The sequence below is a fragment of the Sinocyclocheilus anshuiensis genome, unplaced genomic scaffold (genome assembly GCF_001515605.1).
Source record: "Sinocyclocheilus anshuiensis isolate Anshui unplaced genomic scaffold, SAMN03320099.WGS_v1.1 scaffold1023, whole genome shotgun sequence".
Lineage (NCBI taxonomy): Eukaryota > Metazoa > Chordata > Actinopteri > Cypriniformes > Cyprinidae > Sinocyclocheilus > Sinocyclocheilus anshuiensis.
This window is the reverse complement of record NW_015546084.1, coordinates 502,484-523,121: the sequence shown is the minus strand read 5'-3', so window position 1 is coordinate 523,121 and position 20,638 is coordinate 502,484. Positions and strand designations below refer to the sequence as shown.

General features: G+C 37.7%; 3 protein-coding genes across 5 annotated transcripts in view; 2 read left to right on the top strand and 1 right to left on the bottom strand.

Annotated features, from left to right (window-relative positions):
• LOC107700023 (steroid hormone receptor ERR1-like) overlaps nucleotides 1-8,612 on the top strand; it is a 19,710-nt gene extending 11,098 nt beyond the window's left edge. For both annotated transcript variants that reach the window (XM_016501514.1, XM_016501513.1), the window contains 6 exons: nucleotides 799-1,218; nucleotides 1,634-1,750; nucleotides 1,871-1,984; nucleotides 2,138-2,305; nucleotides 5,329-5,598; nucleotides 7,883-8,612. In XM_016501514.1, coding sequence (XP_016357000.1) covers nucleotides 804-1,218; nucleotides 1,634-1,750; nucleotides 1,871-1,984; nucleotides 2,138-2,305; nucleotides 5,329-5,598; nucleotides 7,883-8,136 — 1,338 coding nt within the window. In that variant the 5' untranslated portion in view covers nucleotides 799-803 and the 3' untranslated portion in view covers nucleotides 8,137-8,612. The remainder of the gene's footprint in view (nucleotides 1-798; nucleotides 1,219-1,633; nucleotides 1,751-1,870; nucleotides 1,985-2,137; nucleotides 2,306-5,328; nucleotides 5,599-7,882) is intronic.
• A 6,337-nt stretch (nucleotides 8,613-14,949) lies between these two features.
• On the top strand, nucleotides 14,950-18,883 carry prdx5 (peroxiredoxin 5). The gene is made up of 6 exons (XM_016501512.1): nucleotides 14,950-15,101; nucleotides 16,834-16,968; nucleotides 17,779-17,910; nucleotides 18,036-18,074; nucleotides 18,173-18,237; nucleotides 18,464-18,883. Exons 1-6 carry the CDS (start codon nucleotides 15,090-15,092, stop codon nucleotides 18,567-18,569), a joined length of 489 nt encoding a protein of 162 aa, XP_016356998.1. The 5' UTR covers nucleotides 14,950-15,089; the 3' UTR covers nucleotides 18,570-18,883.
• Nucleotides 18,884-19,415: 532 nt separating this feature from the next.
• Nucleotides 19,416-20,638, bottom strand: part of LOC107700021 (nuclear RNA export factor 1-like) — a 13,274-nt gene continuing 12,051 nt past the window's right edge. For both annotated transcript variants that reach the window (XM_016501509.1, XM_016501510.1), the window contains exon 21: nucleotides 19,416-19,538. In XM_016501509.1, coding sequence (XP_016356995.1) covers nucleotides 19,500-19,538 — 39 coding nt within the window. In that variant the 3' untranslated portion in view covers nucleotides 19,416-19,499. The remainder of the gene's footprint in view (nucleotides 19,539-20,638) is intronic.

The window sequence follows — 20,638 nt, the reverse complement described above, 5'->3', positions numbered from 1 at the left end:
ACTCTGCTTTAAACTGCTTTGCGTCTCTCCGTCAGATAACCTCACGTGCATGATGCACCATTTACGGGTATTTCCCGGTATTTCCCTAAACCAGGGAACCAGGGAAAACCGCAGACTTGGCAACACTGAGCATAACTGATACTCGAGCAAACTCTGCTCTAACTGTCGACTAGCAGTGGGAGTCAGATTGCCCCCTAGTGGATGGCTAAAGATTTGTTAACTCGTATTCAGAAATTCTCCAGGGAACGTCTCTGAATTAACTGATGCTCGCGCCCCCCTTGACAGTTGCTGGCGCCCCCCTGGGGGGGCGCACCCCACAGTTTGAAAACCCCTGCCCTAAACCGACACACATCAATTTATTTTGATTTTTTTTTTTTTTTTTTTTTCAGTTTACGAAAATGTTTTTTGAAATATCGAAATATCGGAAATGTGTTTAAAAATCATATCACCGTTATTGAAAAAAATTATATCGCGATACATATTGATATTGAATTATTGTCCAGCCCTACTCAAGCCCATGTTCATTTCCAACCCTAGTTGTTCTGTGACATTAGATGCATGACTTCACCTTCAATCTGATGATTAACCTTCAGGATTCACACATACTAATTCCCATGCATTCATTTTGATGTGTCGAATGGTTGAATTCCAGATATGTATCAGATTTAAAACTGGATTTTGAAAATGAATCAGATGTTGAAACATCCAGTCTTGACCTTCAAGGTGATGATGATTATGATGAAATAAAAACTGAAAAGGTCCCTCTTTTTCCTCACTGTCACACATTTTTCTTCACAGGTATCATGTCTTCTAGAGAGCGACGCTCCGACCTGTACATAAAGGCTGAACCCAGCAGTCCCGATGGAGGAGGTGGTGGCGGTGGAGGCGGCGGAGGTGGAGGCGGAGGCGGCGGGAGGACCAGCCCGGGAGGAGCGTCCTCAGACTCCTCTCAGAGTGGAGGAGGGGGATCCAGAGGAGAAGGTGCTGGCCGCTACTCCCCGCCCCCTTACACGCCTGCGTTACGTTGCCATTTTAAGGAGGAGGGTGCGGATGGAGCCGAGGAGGGCTCTACCGGTAGCGGAGGAGGCCGGTGCAAGTATGCGCTAAGCACTCTTCCCAAAAGACTGTGCCTGGTGTGTGGAGATGTGGCTTCTGGCTACCACTATGGAGTGGCTTCCTGTGAAGCCTGTAAGGCTTTCTTCAAAAGAACGATACAGGGTGAGCATGTCTTACTGTGTACCAGATTCACTTGTCGTTACAGATAGCTTGTAAGTGAGCCAAGCCCGCTAGTTGTGTGAATCAGAGAAAATTGAGCTGTTTTGTGTATCACAATTTTTAAAAAATGTATTATCGTTACTGACTAGTTCTTATGACATGAAATTAAAGGTATTTTGTATTATTTTAATTAAATTAAAAAATATATAACATTAAAAAGATTAAATATTAATAATTAAAAATATTATTACTTCTTTTTATGTTAATTATTGATATTTGTTGTATACAAACATTGTTTTTTTATAAATAATAGATCATATTTTTAATGTATATTAGTGAGCTCTTTGCTACAAAAACTTACTTCTCTAGAAAACACTGTTCTGGACATTTTTATAACATCTTCACCTCCATCTAACAGGTAATATTGAGTACAGTTGTCCTGCCTCCAATGAATGTGAGATCACCAAGCGCCGCAGGAAGGCCTGTCAGGCGTGTCGCTTCACCAAGTGCCTCAAAGTAGGCATGCTCAAAGAAGGTAAGGTGGCACCTGGCCAGCACAACCAATCCTCTCTCTTACGATACCTAAGTACCTCAGTGTACGGTGTGATCCACAGGCAATGCCAAAATCCTAATCCTCTTTCTGTGTTTGGTGTAGGTGTCCGCCTGGACCGAGTCAGAGGTGGACGGCAGAAATATAAGAGACGCCCGGAGATGGAGAATGCTACGTACCAGAGTGCACCGATACCTTTAAGGAAGGAGGGAGAGAAGGGTAATAATAACAAATATTGATTTATTTATTTAGAATTTAAAATGTATGTGTAATTTTATTTATTTATTTTAAACAAACTTAATTTTATGGCCTGCAATTACTACTGCATAAACTTGGCTTGATTATTCAGCTGAGTAATGTTGTTTCTCTCAGGCTCATCCAGCATCATTGTGTCTCATCTGCTGGTGGCGGAGCCAGAAAAGCTGTTTGCTATGCCAGACCCCCTGCAGCCTGACACAGCCCAGCGCACGCTCACCACTCTCTGCGACCTGGCCGACCGGGAACTAGTTGTCATCATCGGCTGGGCCAAGCACATTCCTGGTAAGTGAGAGCAAGAAGAGGAACAGCAAGACGGTTGGCAAGGAGACCGTGTCAATGAAGCTATTCTGGTGTCGAGCTACCGGTTACTCACTCTCCTGTTACTTAACTTAAGCTACCACATAGTTCTGCTTGTCTCAGTCTGATTCACTGTCTGATTCACATTGCACTTGAAACTAGAAAGTAATTTCTTGATCTGGTAAGCCCTTATTTGATTGGCTGACTAAGGGCACAAAGGGTTTTATATCATTCTGCCTGAAAACATAGTGTGCGTCTCCATCAGCTCCCTAGTTTAGTAGTCAGGGCACTGATCAGGGAGGCTGTCTCAATCGCAAAAACCTTCCAGTACACTGAAATGTTGACTCTCTACAAAGCACAATGAAAAGCAGGGAGCATCAATGGTCGCCATGTTCCCTTATTCTGAAGTGTGAATTTTTGTACATTAGGTGTGGGCGATATGACCGAAATCTTATATCATGATGCGAGTCATTTTATTTCATGGTAACGATATATCACGATATAGTTATTTTTGCTTTAAATAAGGTCTTTATGATATCAACATTTTTGATACCTTAGAAATTTCTTCATTCCAGTGTTAATATCACAAAAAACTAATACTAGCCTAAAAAAAAAAAAACAGCTCACTGAAGACAAGTAAACGGTCAGCGAGTAAATAAGAATAAACTACTTACAAGCAATAGGACAAAAGAACTGCAGTAGAACAAATAAATAAGAAACGCTAAATATATTGTATAAAGTAATCAAATGAATAAAAACACTGCATTTTCATCACTGTAAATTAAATATGTATTTCTTCTTATTAAAGTTACAAAAGTGATTTAGTCGAGAGCAGTGAGAGATTTTCACTCTTTTGTTGTTTGATTAACATGAATGACAGACAGCAGGAATATTAGACTGCTGTCACTTTAAGAGCTGCCCGGATCCAATATACTGTTACACATGTTTTCTTTCTCAGCTGTTTGCTTTCACTTAAGACCTAAATTACTGTGTTTACAAGGATACTTGCAAAGACGGGCATTTTAACACATGAAAGTGTATGTATCAAAGCCTATAAAGCGCCAAAAAAGACTCCGTTCAATACTCCCACGCTCTATGATGAACACCGTCTTCATGTGCTCGCGGCTCTCTGACAGCGTTCTCTCAGACAGTGCATGCATATAGCGAAATTAATTCTCTTTCGCTGCTGATTGCGTTTTAACGGCTTAAAATCACTTGTTTTTAAATAGCAATGCTTAAAACAAGTGCAAACGATAAGTTCTCGTGACCACGTAGCACAGCAACATCACATGAGCGTGTAACCACAATAGAGACGATGGTCTAAAATCTCTACCGGTTGTCTAATGTCAGCCAATTAGTGTCTTCCGGTATATCGCCCACTCCTAGTGTACATGATATAGTGATTCTTGACCTAGGGATCTAAATGAGACGCATCCTATAGTGTATTAGACTAATGGAGGATGAAATAATCACTGGATTTTGTCAGGAATCACCTGCCAGTTTAGTGGCATCAAATTGTGTTTTAAACAACTAGTAAGTATTGTTAAATTCATATACAGTTTGTATGTTCTGCAATTTGTTTGTTAGTTCCTGCTGTTTTTATGGTGGTCCATTATTATGGCCTAATCTATTTCATGCATGTAAAAACAAAGGAACAATATTTTTTGCTTTATGTCAGTCAGACATCTGCAATTATGGCGACTGAATAAACTAACTGGCCAGAATAATTTGCACTGTAAACCAGATCTTATGAATGGCCACTATTTTCCACTAGAAATAAAAAGCGTAATTGTATTAATTGTAGTGGCAAAGGTCGCTTGCAATCTGTGCAAAAAGTAGCAGACATCCTCTTCCTGAAATATCCTCTTTTCATTCACGGTAATAGTTATTCATCATGTTTACTCATGCAAACGGTTTATCTGGGTACTTATACTTACACATTTTACTGGGAAGTGTTACTTACTGGCCAAGTTGCACTAATATACTTGGTGGTTGGAAGGAAAGCAGATCATATGCTAATGTGCCAATAACAGGCTAATATTTCAGGAGGCTATGAAAAAGCCAGCTAGAAAACAGTTAGCAGCTTTTTAGTCACTGATATTTTCACATTTCTGCACTGCCTGAAAGTCCTGATCAATCACAGCTGTCTGTAGAGAACAGGTGCCTAAAGAAAGATTATAATTGAAGGGAACTGGAGCAGGTGAGTCAGAGCTCCAGTCAGAACGTGGAAGCCTTTTCTCCTAATTGCTGTCCGAGCTCAGCCTTGGAAGGAGCGATTTCAACCGCTTTTGTCAGTCTCTGGCTATTTTCAAGACCTCCAAATTTAGAGCACTATTGTGAGTGTCCACTGTGTCTAGGTACTCAACAACAACTCTTATCCCGCTCTCTGCACTCCACATACACTAGATCTGAAGAGCGGGCCTTTACAGTCTCCGTAGGAGGGGAGGATTGTGGGATTAACAGTGCTGACAGAGACAAAAAGTTGAGAAATGTTCAACATTATGCAAATGAGTGGCGAAAAATGCGTCTTTATGAGGTGAAGGTGGTGACATCTGTCATAAGCTTTTCGAAATCTACCGACAGTGCTGGAGTTTCACATCGTTACGTATTACTATATTGAATTAAATTAATAAATGCAGTTAATTAATAAATGCATTAATATATATGAATAAAAACATTATAACAGTATTAATTAATATCATGTAGCCTTTCTCAATTAAGCAAGTATTGCTTCAGTTTTTTTCAAATCAATTATTCAGTAAACAGTGTTAACTGGTTTTCACTTTTTCATGTAATTTTTAAAATGTTTTATTAATAATACTGACATAACAGACTGTGGCAGGTCTTTTACGCTAATATTTCAATACTTTGTCACCCATCTGATTTTTGACCAACCTTTTGCATTCATTTAAGACGAGCCATCTGTGTTTGGGTATTTTGAGCATGTTTTCTTCTGCACCAGTGGACGTGTGGCGTGAACCTCTCTCTTTTTTTTCTCCCTCATCCAGGCTTTCTCTCGCTGTCACTGGCTGACCAGATGTCCGTGTTGCAGTCGGTGTGGCTGGAGGTGTTGGTGTTGGGGGTGGCGTACCGTTCTCTCGGCTGTGAGGACGAGGTGGTGTTTGCTGAGGACTTTGTGCTGGATGAGGAGATGTCTCGTGTGGCCGGTCTGACTGAGCTCAACGCCGCCATCAGCCAGCTCGCTCGGCGTTTCAGAGCCCTGCAGCTGGACCGCGAGGAGTTCGTCATGCTCAAGGCCATCGCGCTCACCAACTCAGGTGCACTTCCTGTCAAGATTTTCCTATTAATGACTCATTCATTCCGCAGTCTAGTTTTGTTCCCTGAACAACCAGCTACCTTCTGATCACAACCTGCATGACCCGACTGAGTCAGCCAGTAATTAAGACCAGACCGTATTCTGTTTTGTGTAGTAAACGTACCTGTCTTGTCACCGTCTTGCTTGTACGAATTCATCCCCCACCCGGAAGAACCCATTAAACATTTGATTACTGCAAATATTAAATTCAACACCCGTATCTGCTTCACCCACAGAATCTGTATTTGTTATGCAAATACTCTGGGAGTCGCATGCTTTGAATCTTGAACACACCCAAGACCTCTTCCTTACACCTCATATATCTGTGTGTACATGCTAAACATTAGCCCCCACCAACACAACTATTCATGGGGCAGTGACCTTTGGCACACGTGGCAAGAGTTAATTAGCAAGAGAGGTTCATATTATATGTTTTGGATTTCTTAAATTTGTTGATATACAACTGCATTTGTAAATGCTCCTTGCAGTAATCCTCATAAAACTGCATTCACATTGGAATTTCTTTGGACATCACAACAAACAAGATGTCATTATCTAGGGACAATACATCTAATAATACATTCAAAATGTTAAAGTATACTAGCATTCACAAAAAAATTTGGGTCTGTATTTTTTTTTTTTTTAAGAAATTTATATTTTTAGAAAGGATGAAGTAAATTGAACCGAAGCGACAGTACTGTTTTTAACATTGATAATAATAATAATAAATATTTCTTGAGCACTAAATCAGCATATTACAGTAGAAAACAGTATTCTTTGAATTCAGCCATGAGGTAAATCTGTGATGTTTAGGTCCTCAAATGTCTTCGCTTTATGCCAGTTCACGTCACCAAACGTGATTTTTCAGGTTTACATCTACATTTATGCAGATTTTGGTATAATGCATAAAATAGCTAGGTGGAAACGGAAAGATACAAAAAATTTCCTAAATACACATAAAAAATGTATGCGCTCAACTGAGGTGGATAAATGTTTTATTTAATTTAGAATGTCTGCGCATAAACACATTTACTGGATTAATTCATCAAAAAGTCATATGACTGAATAATTTGCTTGTAGAATGATCCGACATGCTGTCATTACAGACATAAAGCAATTGCAACTTGAAGTTCATTTTTGTCTGCACTCTCTAAGCCACATGTAATTCAGTATTTTCAATTAAAGTGGCTTCAATAGTTAAAATTTCAGTTTTTTTTATTTTGTGCCAGTTTTCTCAGAAGTAATGATTTTGTTCTCCTGAATACTTGAGATGAAATCACAACTTTGGAAGAGTAACGTTGGTTTTATTGGTCCTGTTTACACCTGGTCACTTCAAGCGTTTTCTCTGATCGGATATCTATCTGATTTGTTAAAACGGTTCCATTTACACTTGGCCACATAAATGTATCTCCACAAAATTGATATAAATCAGATCTTAAATTCCCGCGCTATATGCAAATTTACGTTCACGTCAACGAAAGCAACAGATATGCACAACATTTTATTCATCATCAGCTAATTTCCAGATGAAAGACAGGTGCGAGAGCGGCATCAGCACTGGAAAGATAACTTAGTATTACTACTTTTTATGAATGATTGTGTGTGTTGAGTGTCTGTGACTTACTTTCAGTTTCATTTGCGGCAGTTTGCACGTCGGTTTGCTGAAGAAATACTCAGCTACTCATTCATGACGATGCATGTAGCTTTAGCTCTCTCGTATCTGACTATAACTTACTCACACGTTTATTATTTTAACATTTTAGGAGTTCGGCGCCAATAGCCTTGTGGTTAGTGCGTCGACACATAGTGCGACTGCGGTCACGGAGACCCGAGTTCGATTCCCGTCTCGAGGTCCTTTGCCGATCCCGCTCCCCTCTCTCCTCCCAGTGCTTTCCTGTCATCTCTCTACTGTCGTATCTCAATAAAAAATGTATAAAAAGCCCATAAAAATAACTTTTATATATATATAAAAAAAATAATTACATTTTGGGAGGAATAAAATTTACATATGTGGTTTTAACAACCAGATGCATTTACCCTTGTTCAGTTTCGTCTGGGATGCGTCAAAGACCACCTCCTGAAGCGGTTTGAGCGATCAGATTTAAATCTGTCTCGAAAGCGTTTCGGAGGGCATTTACACCTGGTCTTTTCACGATCGAATCAGAGAAAACGCATAAAGTGACCAGTTGTAAACAGGCCCGTTTAGATATGAAGGTCTAATCACTCATCCTCTTCTCCTCTTTCAGACTCGGTGTACATCGAGGACATGGAGGCCGTGCAGAAGTTACGGGACCTGCTGCATCAGGCTCTGCTGGAGCTGGAGGTCCAGCGACACCCTGACGACCCTCAGCGTGTGGGACGTCTCCTCCTCACCCTGCCCCTCCTCAGGCAGACCGCCGGCCGGGCCCTCACCACCTTCTACAGCATCAAAACCCGCGGCGGCGTGCCTATGCACAAACTCTTCCTGGAGATGCTGGAGGCCATGATGGACTCACCCTAGAGAAGAGACGACGTCGGATGAAGGATGTAGAAAACGGCAAACTTTTTGTCTTTTTGTGTGCGCAAGGGCTACAAAAGCCAAAAGAAAACACTTTTTGGGGTTGAATATGAAGAAGACGCTTCGTGTAGCTGTCCGCCGGTACTGATCTTTCACATCCAATGCTCCTCCTTCACTTGATTTCAATGGGTACCACGTCAACACAGACTAGGGTTAGACACACTTAATATTTATATCAGTGTTCGAGAAACCGTGTAATTCATTCTGTCACTTCACAGCCATCCTGATAAGTGTTTCTAGGAGCTAACCATTACTGTAAACTCAGAGAAATTCATGTGCCAAGGGCGCCTACTGAGACTGCAGCAATATGAACGATTCAGCGATGATATGTCCTTCTTTAACAATGGTAGGCCATAACAAACTGTCACTATCACTACAGTTATAACAGAGTAAGCTTTTTTTTCTCCTTAAATCGGTGCGAAAAAGGCACTTGTGTAAAGTTAATAACTAGGGTTGGGCCGATAAACGATGCCATCGTCCATCGCCGATGGCTGGCAGACATCACGATGTTAAGCTGACATCGTGATCCCCCACCACCCCCTCTCCCGCAATCCGCCGCATCCCAGTTCCGTGTTCGGAAAGGAAATTAAGTGTACTACGGAAACCCTAAAGGGAATAAATAGCCTACGAGAAAAGCAATTATATCGTTGGATAAGTATAGGTGACTGTATATAACTTTCATTTTTGAGATTCGCAATCACAAGGACTCAATACTATGGAGCGGCAGTACTTACCACACATTTGACAAGATTAGATGTTTGTCATTGGTGCTCAGGATCTGCAAATCATTCGCCATCGTCCTATCAGACATTTCTCCTTACTCTGTGTATGTGGTAAGTGAACTTTCATGTACTGTAATGCAACAGGCTACCGCTAGCAAGCGGCTAACCTTTTAGTGGCTCCGTATAACGCGTTATTTGTTTCACGCTTCGGGCACACCCCTAACCCCGCCCCCCGATGTCATCGTCCATCACAGTGTTTCACTGTAGACATCGTCCGATGCCAGTTTGGTAGACATCGCCCAACCCTATTAATAACGTCTTTTATAATGCACTCGCCATACTACAAGTGCTATTTAACTTTGTCCCGCTAGCTTTTTGTGGAATATGCAACACATAGGTGAAGATGTACAGGTGGAAATACAGTTCAAGACAAACAAATTTCAGTTTACTGATACTGCAAATATACTGCGACATCATATTACTACGTAAAGCAATATGAAAGATTTCATAACTCATTTGATGTCAGCTGTTTTTAAAAACAAGAGGCTGCCATGCCACGTTCTGCTTCGAAACGAAATTTAGTAGTGGTGTAGTCGCATAGCAAAGTAGTTTTTTTGATTGTAGTAAATTTTAATAAACCATGCCGTCCTTTGTATATTATCCAAGTGTTTAAAAAGAATAACATCATCGTTTTGGGATATGGATTATGTGAATGGGAGATTATGGGTACTATAAATGCTGAACTGAACCAACAGTGCGTCTAAATCAGGGTAAACGGGGAGTTTTTTCCTCCTGTAGGCCACTACTGTAGTTTGATTTTTGCTGTAATAGTTTTTCAGACGGCGTGGGACCCTCTGATATCGTCCTCGATTCTTCAGATGACACTGGCCTGCTTGTGAATGATTGGGAGTAATTCATTTGGAAAGACATTTTTAGTCATTCAGAAGAAAGATCATATTCTGTATTACAATCCTTAATTTGTGCACGGACGCAGCCGGACAGTCGCAGGTTCATTCTGTGATATTCAAACTGAAAGCCTCTGTGGTGCAGAGCAACATTTAAATGCAAATTGGAAAGCCTCACGATTTGGGCTCATCCCGAGCCGTCGCTTCGAGACTCTTCGTTTGGTTGTTTTAGGATGTGTTTGCGTGATCTCCTCATAGTTGTTTGTTTGCAGACGCTCGTCTGATATTATATGCAATCATACTCCGTTTAGAGTGCTACAACTCCTCTACCTTTTATTTAACCTACACGTGAAAACAGGAGGAAGAAAAGCCAGTTGCCATTTTGGCCTCTTTACCAATTTAAGTACTAAAAATGAAAAGCACTGTTGTACAGAGTTAGGCCTGGGAGGTGACGCCACATCTTCAGGGTGATTTTCACTGTATGCTGTTCGCAGCAATGATTGTATGAGCGCTCTGAAAGGGGTTCGCTGCAGATACCCGCCACAGATGCAGAGGGAAAGAATCTTCCAAGGTTGATATTTATAATATTTTCAGCTCAACATTAGGATTAATCTGGGTCTGCAGGTTTTTTTAGTGCAGGATACTGAGGGGACGTGCTTAGGGTGATCATATGAGTTTCTGTTGCTCATTTTGTGCTCATGGCATGAGTTTAGGTTTTGGTTTTCCATATAGACTATGAAGCTTGGCCTTGGAAGGTTTGGTATTGAAATAAAGCAATTCATTTGGGAGATTGTTATCAAATGTCTGTTTTGTATTGAATTGTTTTTTAGATTTATCCTTTTTGTGATTAAAGTACTAACTTTAAGACATATGAAAGCCAGTGGACGTTATATTCTTGTGTTCATTTTCACTCAATATAATATTGCAGATTTCAGGCACTAATATGTGTTTATCACTGCAAAACTTTCTCTATTTTTTCTTAAAATTATGCCAGTTAAGGGAATTTATGGGATATTAACTTGGTTTATTTTTTTTTATTCAATCTATATGCATTTATCAAAACTGAAAAATGCTTCTTTTTTTTTCCTTTTATACACAAGAAGTTAATGTCTCTCCTAAGTGGTTACTGGGATGTCATGGACTGTGTACATAACCATGAATGAGTGGGTCCATTCAAAGACAGCTGTAAAATATGTCAATGTTTGTGTCAATAATAACTCTAATATAATGATGATATTACAGTAGTGTTTTCATAATGGTAAGCATTATATAAAGCCATTTTGTCTGTCAGACTTAGAACATAACATATGATTGAAAGATAAATTAAATTCATGGCTAGGTGTTTCTTTGTGTGTCTGTGTATATTTATGTAAATGAGCAAGCAATACCAGAATTTACCTAAATGTTTTTCACATTTTTCTGTATATTGATATACTGTAAATCAAACCTCAACAGTAACACTAGTGATAACAGTCAATAGTAATAATAAGAACAAAACAATATTTGTATTCCAAAATGTTGTATTTAAAAGATTAAAATCTATTTTTTACTCAATTTGCGGATGTTTATTCATATTATTGTTCTGGTATTTGTGTGGGTTGAAGTCAAATGATTGTAAATGTCTGTGCTTTTTTGCTTGTTTCCTTTTTGTAAAGCTCAGTGGTTCTGCAGTAGTAACTATTTCAACACTTTGTTCATATTGAATCACTGTGAAGAGAAAGCAAACACTAGAACGCCACAGGAAAATAGAGGTATTTTAACATATTGTCAGTGTCAATTTGTTTTGTAATAAATTAACACGCGTCATCACTTGTCATTGGATTTCTATGTCATTTTGTCATGATCCTGTCTGTTCTTTAACGTGGTTGAAAACAAATTGTTCATATTTAGGCTTATCTAACCGCAAAATAGTGAATGAACATTATTTTTTATTAAGTGTCTGGTCCATTCCATTGTTTTCATGTTGTAGGCAAAGCTGGATATGGTGCTGGCCTTTCATGTATAATTATGTAATTTTAGCGATTTTATATACTCATTTAGTACTATTACACAGATAAAACAATATCACTTATCTTTAAATAAGACGGAGAAGTAGTGCAAACTCATAGTACTGGTATGGTCAGCCTTTTTTTTTGTTTGTTTTTTTGGGAGTAACACCACTTTCAATCATTGTGCCACCTGCATTAAACGTGTGTGCGTGCTACTGCCCCATGTGGTTATAAGTTGTATAGCGCCACACGCGTGAACACGACCAGCGGGAATACAGCGCCACCATACGGCCGTTTAGGGTTCAGAATCGTAGTCTATAAATTAGGCCTGTTTTAATTGGGCAAGTTGATGTAAGAAGATTTAATTAAGCTTATATAATTTACTGCATATGAAGCAACGCTGTATATAAGAGTGATTCTGAGTCAACAAGTAATCTCTTATAATGCTTTTTAGCACTGACATTGTGTAGGCCTATATTTAAATTATATAAATGGTTAATGTAAATATGTGACCATGGACCACAAAACCAGTCATAAGGGTCAGTTTTATGAAATTGAGATTTATGCATCATATAATAAATAAGCTGAATAAATAAGCTTTCCATTGATTTCCTTTGTATGGACTGTTAGGATAGGACAATATTTGGCTGAGATACAAATATTTGAAAATCTGGAATCAGGGTGCAAAAAAAATCTAAATATTGAGAAATATATATCAGCCTTTAAAGCTGTTCAAATTAAGTTCTTAGCAATGCATATTCCTAATCAAAATTAAGTTTTGATATATTTATGGTAGGAAATTTAAAAAATATCTTCATGGAACATGATCTTTACTTAATATCCTAATGATTTTTGGCATAAAAGAAAAATCAATCATTTTGACCCATACAGTGTATTTTTGGCTATTGCTACCAATATATCTGTGTGACTTATGATTGGTTTTGAGATCCAGGGTCACATATAGTCTTTAAACACATTTTGATGCTTCCCATTCACGTCAATCACATTCTATTATTCAGTCAGTAATATAATATTATAAGGATGATGATTTTTTAAATTATTTTTTATTTTATTATTATTGTTTTATTATTATTATTATTGTATTATTGTGTTCCTCAGACCTTGGAAATTAAAAAGAAAAAAAAGAAATACAATGTAAAAAATCTTTCAGGACACATAAATTGGTAAACAGGTGAATGTAAAAAATCCTGTGGGGAAATATTACAGAAGACCAGGTAAAAAATAAATAATTATAAATATTCCCATGACATATGATATATTCTGAAATATGTCAAGTCATTATTCACATTATTTGGCTACAGAAAATATTTTGTGTTATAAGTTGCCCCATATTGGGCATATTTCCTAACTGAGTGTTCTCTATGACATCAGAAATCATTTTAGGAATAAGCCTATATAATTATTTCCACCATGATTAATTGGAGTTCATATTGTATTAAAGATGTCAAAATAGTAATACATTAATCTCTCTGATTTAGACAGATACTTCATTTAATGAGTAATTCTCCCCCATAATTATAACTGGTGTCCACTGCTAACAATTTCAAATTCTGGGCTCTTTGCCTGTATATTGGTCTATGCTCACTAATTAAAAGTTGCATTTAAAAATGATAATTATCTCCCCTTGATCTGAGGGCAGATACAGTCATCCCCCATTTACTATATACTTGCTACAGCCCTGCAGACATATTTCATGAAAACTTTATTCTGTCTGTCAATATTTTTAATATTCAGTTTGTAGGTGAGATATAGTCAGTGTTGGGGAAAGTTACTTTTAAAAGTAATGCATTACAATATTGCGTTACTCCATAAAAAAGTAACTAATTACGTTACTTAGTTACTTTTTATGGAAAGTAATGCGTTACGTTACTTTTGCATTACTTTTTAAATCTGGATAGGGCTTGCTTGTTTGTTTTTAAAATAAAAAAGTTATATTTTTGGCAAATATAAAAGCCTTTTCACACCAAAAGTGAAATGAATAAGCCTCAGGCTGAAGGGAAAGTAAATTTACGTCTGTACAGTAAAATGCAGAAGAAAGTTCAACACACTTCAGCAATAAAAAAAGACACAAATGTTTGTCTAGAGTAATTTGTGCTTATTAGTATGGTTGAACTGGATCATCGAAGGTCAGAAGCAAAGACATTGGTTAATAGAATGGGATTAAATACATAAAGCATATTTGTGTTTTTACATTAAACATTTAATTATTGCAGGTTTGCGTCATATTCTGAGTTGCATTATTTTTATTCATTTTGAGGAATACTGAATCTGTGTTTTTTTTGTGTGTGTGTGAGTGAGATTAATTAATTACACATAATTGGAAAAAAAAGTAACTTGCGTTACTTATTTGAAAAAGTAACTCAGATATTCTCTTGTAAATTAAAAAGTAATGTGTTACTTTACTAGTTACTTGGGAAAAAGGTAATCTGATTACATAACTCGCGTTACTTGTAATGCGTTACCCCAACACTGGATATAGTATCATTAAAAAATTTCCCCTTTATAATTGCATAACTCAAAACACAAAGAAAAAAACCCATTTGTCGCAATTACACCATAATTTTTCCATGAACTAAACTCTTCAAGGACAAATTAAACGCCCTTTCATTTTTATCACATTGTCTACCATCATTTTTTAAAATAGTAAACAACTTATAATCAAAAAATAATACATTCACATTTATTGAAATATCAGCATTAACTATCTTCTTAAAAAAAGCACATTGTATAGTTTAATTTGACCTTGATTTTAAGGCTTGTAATGCAAATGCCGAAACTGTAAAACTCTCCAAAAATTTACCTGTTACTATCTGAAGGCATGATCAAATCTCAGTATATTTCAAATGTGCTATTAACTCTTAAGCATTTTGTTGTCTGATATGTTACAGAAATTTACCTTTTCACCCGTTTTACAGAATACTGAAGAAAAAAATTCTGTCATCTACAACAAAGGCAAGCAAGTTAAAACGACATAATCCAGCTGGACAGACTGTGAGGGTGGAGTAATTTTTGGTTTCGCATTAACAGTTAATTACTGTCCTAATACCAGTATATTATCTTTATTGGTGTAATAAAGTGAATTAGTGGCCGGGAAGAAGCTGCTTTGACGAGAATCCTTCAGCGGAGGGGCGGGAGTGGATGAGTGTTGTGTTTCCGCAGTCGCTGCTGCTATATAAACCCATGATTTCACCACACTTCTACAGAAAGGCGTCCGTGCTTCCCTTTGCGTTAGACTGCTGCACTCCACTCGCAACACCAGCATGCCGATCCAGGTAAGAGCTGCAGCAGGACATCCAGACACAGGACTGGCGTTGGCATTGCACATGACCTTGGCGCACTATTTTCTCCGGTCGCTGACTGAAATAAACGCTTCTAGATTACTGTGGCGGCCATGAGTGTTTTTATTCGCGCATTTCATAACACGAGCGCGGGTTATTTTTTAGTGGTGGTGTGTCCGTGATGTTACGATTTTGCGATTTTCTTTTCCTGATACTTATTCAAATATGTTGTGGGCGATCAGTTAAAGCAGTAGTGATAGAAGTAAACTATTTCCTTGTAGGCCTGACGCGCAAACGTGGAATTGGAGCGGGATTCGCGAGTTTATGGCAACACACCATAACTGCGTACTTATCAAATGTTATCGATTTGTTCGATATTAAACTAATATACTAAGAAGCAAACAAAAACTAAGGAGAAATGCAGTTGTTTTATTGCATTTAAGATTCATACAACAACAACATTATCAAGAAAACCAAACAAAAATCATAAAGCAGACACATAGGCTACATTAGCAAACACAATTTTTAATACAGCCACAATCTAACATACTTTGAGAATTAGTAGTTATGGGAATTATGCATGACCAAACCTGACAAAATAAAGAAAATAAATACTATTTTACATTAGCCTAGGCTATAATTAATAAGTAGCCCTGTACATAATCTAAAACACTAAACAATCTCATTCCCCTGACTCCATTTTAAACTGCGCAGCTTATCAACCATTTAAGTTATTGTTAAAAATGATCAAACATTTTTGTGGTTTATGGTAAATAAGAGTTTATGAGGTTACTACAAATCATCATTTAGAACCCGAACTATCAAAACTATATAATTTCAAAAAATGTGATCTAAATGTGGTTTCAATTTAACTGTAATAGCAGCAGCTGCAGTTACCAGAACCTGGCCATAAAAGATATGGTAGCAACATTTTAATATTTATGGATTCAAATTAAATGTACAGCAAGAAATGTATATTTAATTAACTCATTTACTGTTAATATACCACTAACCCTAAGTACTAAAATGTATTATGCTCCTTTACTGGCAACCACCATAAAAACACGGGGGGGCGGGGGTAAAGAGAAAGCAAAATGATGAATCAAAGTTCATCACAGGTAGGTGTAACATATAAGATGACCTATTCTTTTTCACTTCCAAGAACTGTAAATGCCCTTTTTTCATGATGTATAGGAAGGGAACTTGCTGTTAACCAATTAACAGGTTTAGCATTGTTTTTACCGTCCTTTACCATTAAAATGAGAATCATTTTAATGTTTATTGCAAGAGAATTGCACAAATCGCACAATTCCTCCAAACTGTCCCAAATTTTAGTAAGCAGGTTTACAAAAATCCATATTAAAATAATATATTTGGTTTGACACTAGGGTCAACGAACAACATTTGTTGAAGAAGAATTAAGTTAAAATAAGTTAATAAAGGTGCTTGAGTATGAGTCACGAGTTCTCAAGCATTAAGGCATAAGCCTTAAAATCGTAAGGTTTTTACGATCACAAGAATCATTCAGTCAGGTGTCCAATTTTATTTCTTTTTTTATCTCTGAAATTAGTTTACTGGAACAGCTTTTGTCATCAGCTCTTTGTGTTTGTGTTGCTGTGGCAATGAATTGACTTACTAATAAATAATGGATTAAGAAATGAAGCTGTTTGATCAGTTTTATGTTTTATGCTGCATTATTCATGCTCGTCTTTTTAATTTTCTTCAGGTTGGTCAACATCTTCCAGATGTACTGGTGCAGGAGGGAGACCCGGGGAACAGCATCTCAATGGCTGAACTTTTCAGGGGCAAAAAAGGAGTGCTTTTTGGTGTGCCAGGAGCATTCACACCTGGCTGTTCAAAGGTACCAACATTTTTGTGAAGAAAAAAAAAACATTAAACAAAAATACATTGTTAACCTAAGGGTTCAGCTAAATCATTCTCTCTACAACATTAAAATATCAGAAAATGTGCTTAGAACATCAGTAATTATTTTAACGTGAATAGTACTATAAGCATTTTATTAATGGCCAGGGGCCTCATTTATAAAATACTGCATAGAAAGAATCCTAAATTAGATTTTACGATCATTTCTCAAAGTGTGTACGTGTGATTCATAGAACGAACGTATGCACAGAAAACGTGCGTACGCCTCTCTTTTAGATGTGAAATCTATAAATTGCAATGATCTTGAAATTGTGCGCAGCTGAACAGTTTCAGATCTCCGCACTGTAAACAATGTATAATTAATGTCCTTGACTTATAAAAGAGCACCTGACAATGTCCAAATCTTTTACAAGCGGCAAGAATGGCTTATATTTCCAAAAACCTGCAGCACTCGGGCAAACAAAAGTGTGTACGCCTGCTCAGACCCTGACGTAGCGCTAAGCTCTTTTCCACGTCTGACCGTTTTTATAAATATGAACGTTGCCGTGGATTTTTGCATACGCACACTCTATGATCAAATCTGTGCATACGCACGTTTTATAAATGAGGCCCCAGGCCTAAACTGCAACATTCAAGTTGTCCCTGAAAAAGTCTGAAGACCCTTGCATAAGTTTATGGAAGAAGTGCAATAAAACTAATATGTATAATAACATAAGTTAGTCTTGAATAAATCTCTCGTCATCTATGTAAGTGTTTTGTTTGTCTTTATCCACTTGTGTTTTCTCAGACTCATCTCCCAGGATTCATACAGATGGCTGGGGATTTGAGGGCCAGAGGTGTGGATGAGATCGCATGTGTGTCTGTTAATGATGTGTTTGTCATGTCCGCCTGGGGAAAAGAGAACGGAGCAGACGGCAAGGTGGGAAAACTCTCCGTCCTTAATTAACCTGCCTTTTACTAAAACAGTCTAATTTGTCTCTTTAAGGATTTAGAAAGACAGACTGGAATTATCTATCGAGTCATTATATGGCTGATTTATTATAGGTGCGGATGCTGGCTGATCCCACAGGAGCATTCACAAAGGTTACACTTGCTTCTGAATCACCTTCATGCATTGAAATCAGGAAATATCACAGGATTAAATGCTATTTTACTTAATGCAGTCCCTTTTCTCTATACAGGCTGTGGATCTCTTCCTGAACAATGATCACTTGATCCAGGTGCTTGGACATTTGAGGTCTCAAAGGTGAGATGACTGTCCCTCAAGTCATGATTATGGTATCTACTTTATTTTGCATAATCTTAAATAATTCCCCCCCCCCAAAAAATATGGGATAATTTCTTCTCCACAGAATGTGAAGATGATAGCTAGTCAAATAAGTGTACAATTTAATCAAACTTTCATTTTCATGTGGAACTGACACTTTCACTTCTCAACTGCCTGTGCTGATCCTGGTTGTGTGTATGTGCAGGTATGCCATGCTGATTGAAGATGGAGTGGTCAGGAAGCTCAATGTCGAGCCTGATGGGACAGGCCTGACCTGCAGCTTAGCCCCAAACTTTCTCAGTGAGATTTAAGTTACTGAGTGTAACCAGTTTACAATGTACAATGCGTCACCCTTTTGTCATAGACCCAATTGCCCAATTATCATTCCAAAAACGGCAATGGAAATTCCCAACAATGAATAAACACTATTGCATATGCTGTGGAGAAACCCATGTGAGGAACCAACTTGTTTACTTGGAGCAATAATTCATTGTTTCCTATTATGTTTGGAAAAATGCACAAGTTTGGCTGTATTGCGCACAAATCTGTTTCTTTTGGTTATGTGTATAACCTACTGTATATAGTGGTTACCCAAACAGCAATAAACATTTTCCTCATGACTGCATCCAATTTGGTGTGATTTTTGAAGCATTACATGCCGTATAATGGAAGTAAAACCATATACGGGTGTCCCTATGATGCAAGTATGATGGCACATTCAGCTTTGATAGACACATTGTACTGAACATACTTTTATAATGTTCCTTCTCCGCTATAATTCACAGTAAAATACAACTCACTCTTACAGTCTGGTAAATAAGATCATGGTTAATATTTATTTTACAAAACACAAGCAATGAACAAGTACTTTATTTGTCATATCTGTCCCATATTGGACATGACGACAGTTAAAACTAACGGAAACCTTGAACGGCAAAAGATATTTTGAAAATATTTTTTTTGTTCAGTAAAAGTCAGTGGTATTAAAAAAAAAAAAAAAAAAAGAATTCACATAGTGGGGGAAAATGGTTTTAGTGCCTTCCCGAGTCATTTTTTTCCTATCTTATTTTTGCTCTGTAAACTTGATTTTCCAATGTAAAGAAATTAAATTGTTGAGAACCTTTTTCTTTAGAAGAAAAAAAAGACAGGAAAAAAAAAATAACTACAGAATTTATTTTAGGTGGGAAGAATCAGGAAGACCCCTTGCGGTTTAGGGTTTCCGTAAAACCTCCAACAACTCTTTATTTGACGAATGCAACATCTGGGATCTTTCCTTGTGCCTGTTTAAAAAAAGAAAGGACAAAGGCTTTCATAAGATAAATGCAGGACACATGAGTATTTGAAGAGTTCATTTGCAAAAACAGATAACTCCATTTTATTTATTTTCAGAAATCAAGTTTTTTTTTTATTGTGCACTCCAAGTAACAATCAAACTGCAGTTTGGTTGTTTTGATTAAGTAATAATAACTCCAACAAATAATTAAAAGTTCATTAAAAGTATGATATATATATATATAAAGTTTGTTTTATAGCAAAAGCAGATAACTCCACATTTCATGTTTCCGAGTTAAACAAAAACACTTGTTTAATATTTGTAACCTCCTCAGCTGACAATGTAGATGCCTGACAAATGTTGTTGTGATCATAGATTGTATGGTTTTGATCACACGCAATACAGGGAGCTTCTTTTCCCTCACCATTGTAACGTGCTGCTTTTGCAAAGTATCGTGAAAAAATTTCAGCTTTTATTTTCCTTTTACGCCCTGAAGAAGATATCACGGGTTCATCAAGTTCATCGAAATTATCCATCCTCGATCACTTTTAGGCAGCTTTGATAAAACTCCTCTCAGCTAGCATGTCTTTTCAAAGAGACTGGCAGCCTTGTCACCTGACCTGAATGAGCACATAGGTATTGTGTTGGGACCCCATACCTGAAATTTGCTTAGGGCCCCCAAATCACTAAACATATACAGAACATTAAACAATCACGGAAATAGAGAAGGTCCTCACTGCAGAGCACAAGATCCATGGGGGCGTGGTTGGATCCAGATCCAACTCCTCCCACCTTACATATACCTAAACCTACCCATCTCCACCCTCTGATCCCTAAACCCACCCATCTCCACCCCTTAACCTACCAATCTCCACCCCCTAGACGTGGATCCAACCACGCCCCCTGGATCTTGTGTTCTGCAGTGAGGGGCTACTGCACAAACAAGGGCGCTTGTCGGCTTCTGCTATAAAACGAGAACTCACAATGCCTTGAAAGTGGATAATACCTGTTTTTTTGACAAAACGTGTTCAGATCGCGCTGTGTGTGGAGAATAATACACGGCACTCAGCTCTTTTTTTTTTTTTTTTTTTTTTAAGTGGCTTTTTT

Coding starts and splice junctions, on each gene's coding strand:
- prdx5 (XM_016501512.1), top strand. Junction 16,969..17,778: donor TCACACCTGGCTGTTCAAAG/GTACCAACATTT, acceptor GTGTTTTCTCAG/ACTCATCTCCCAGGATTCAT. Junction 17,911..18,035: donor AGAACGGAGCAGACGGCAAG/GTGGGAAAACTC, acceptor GATTTATTATAG/GTGCGGATGCTGGCTGATCC.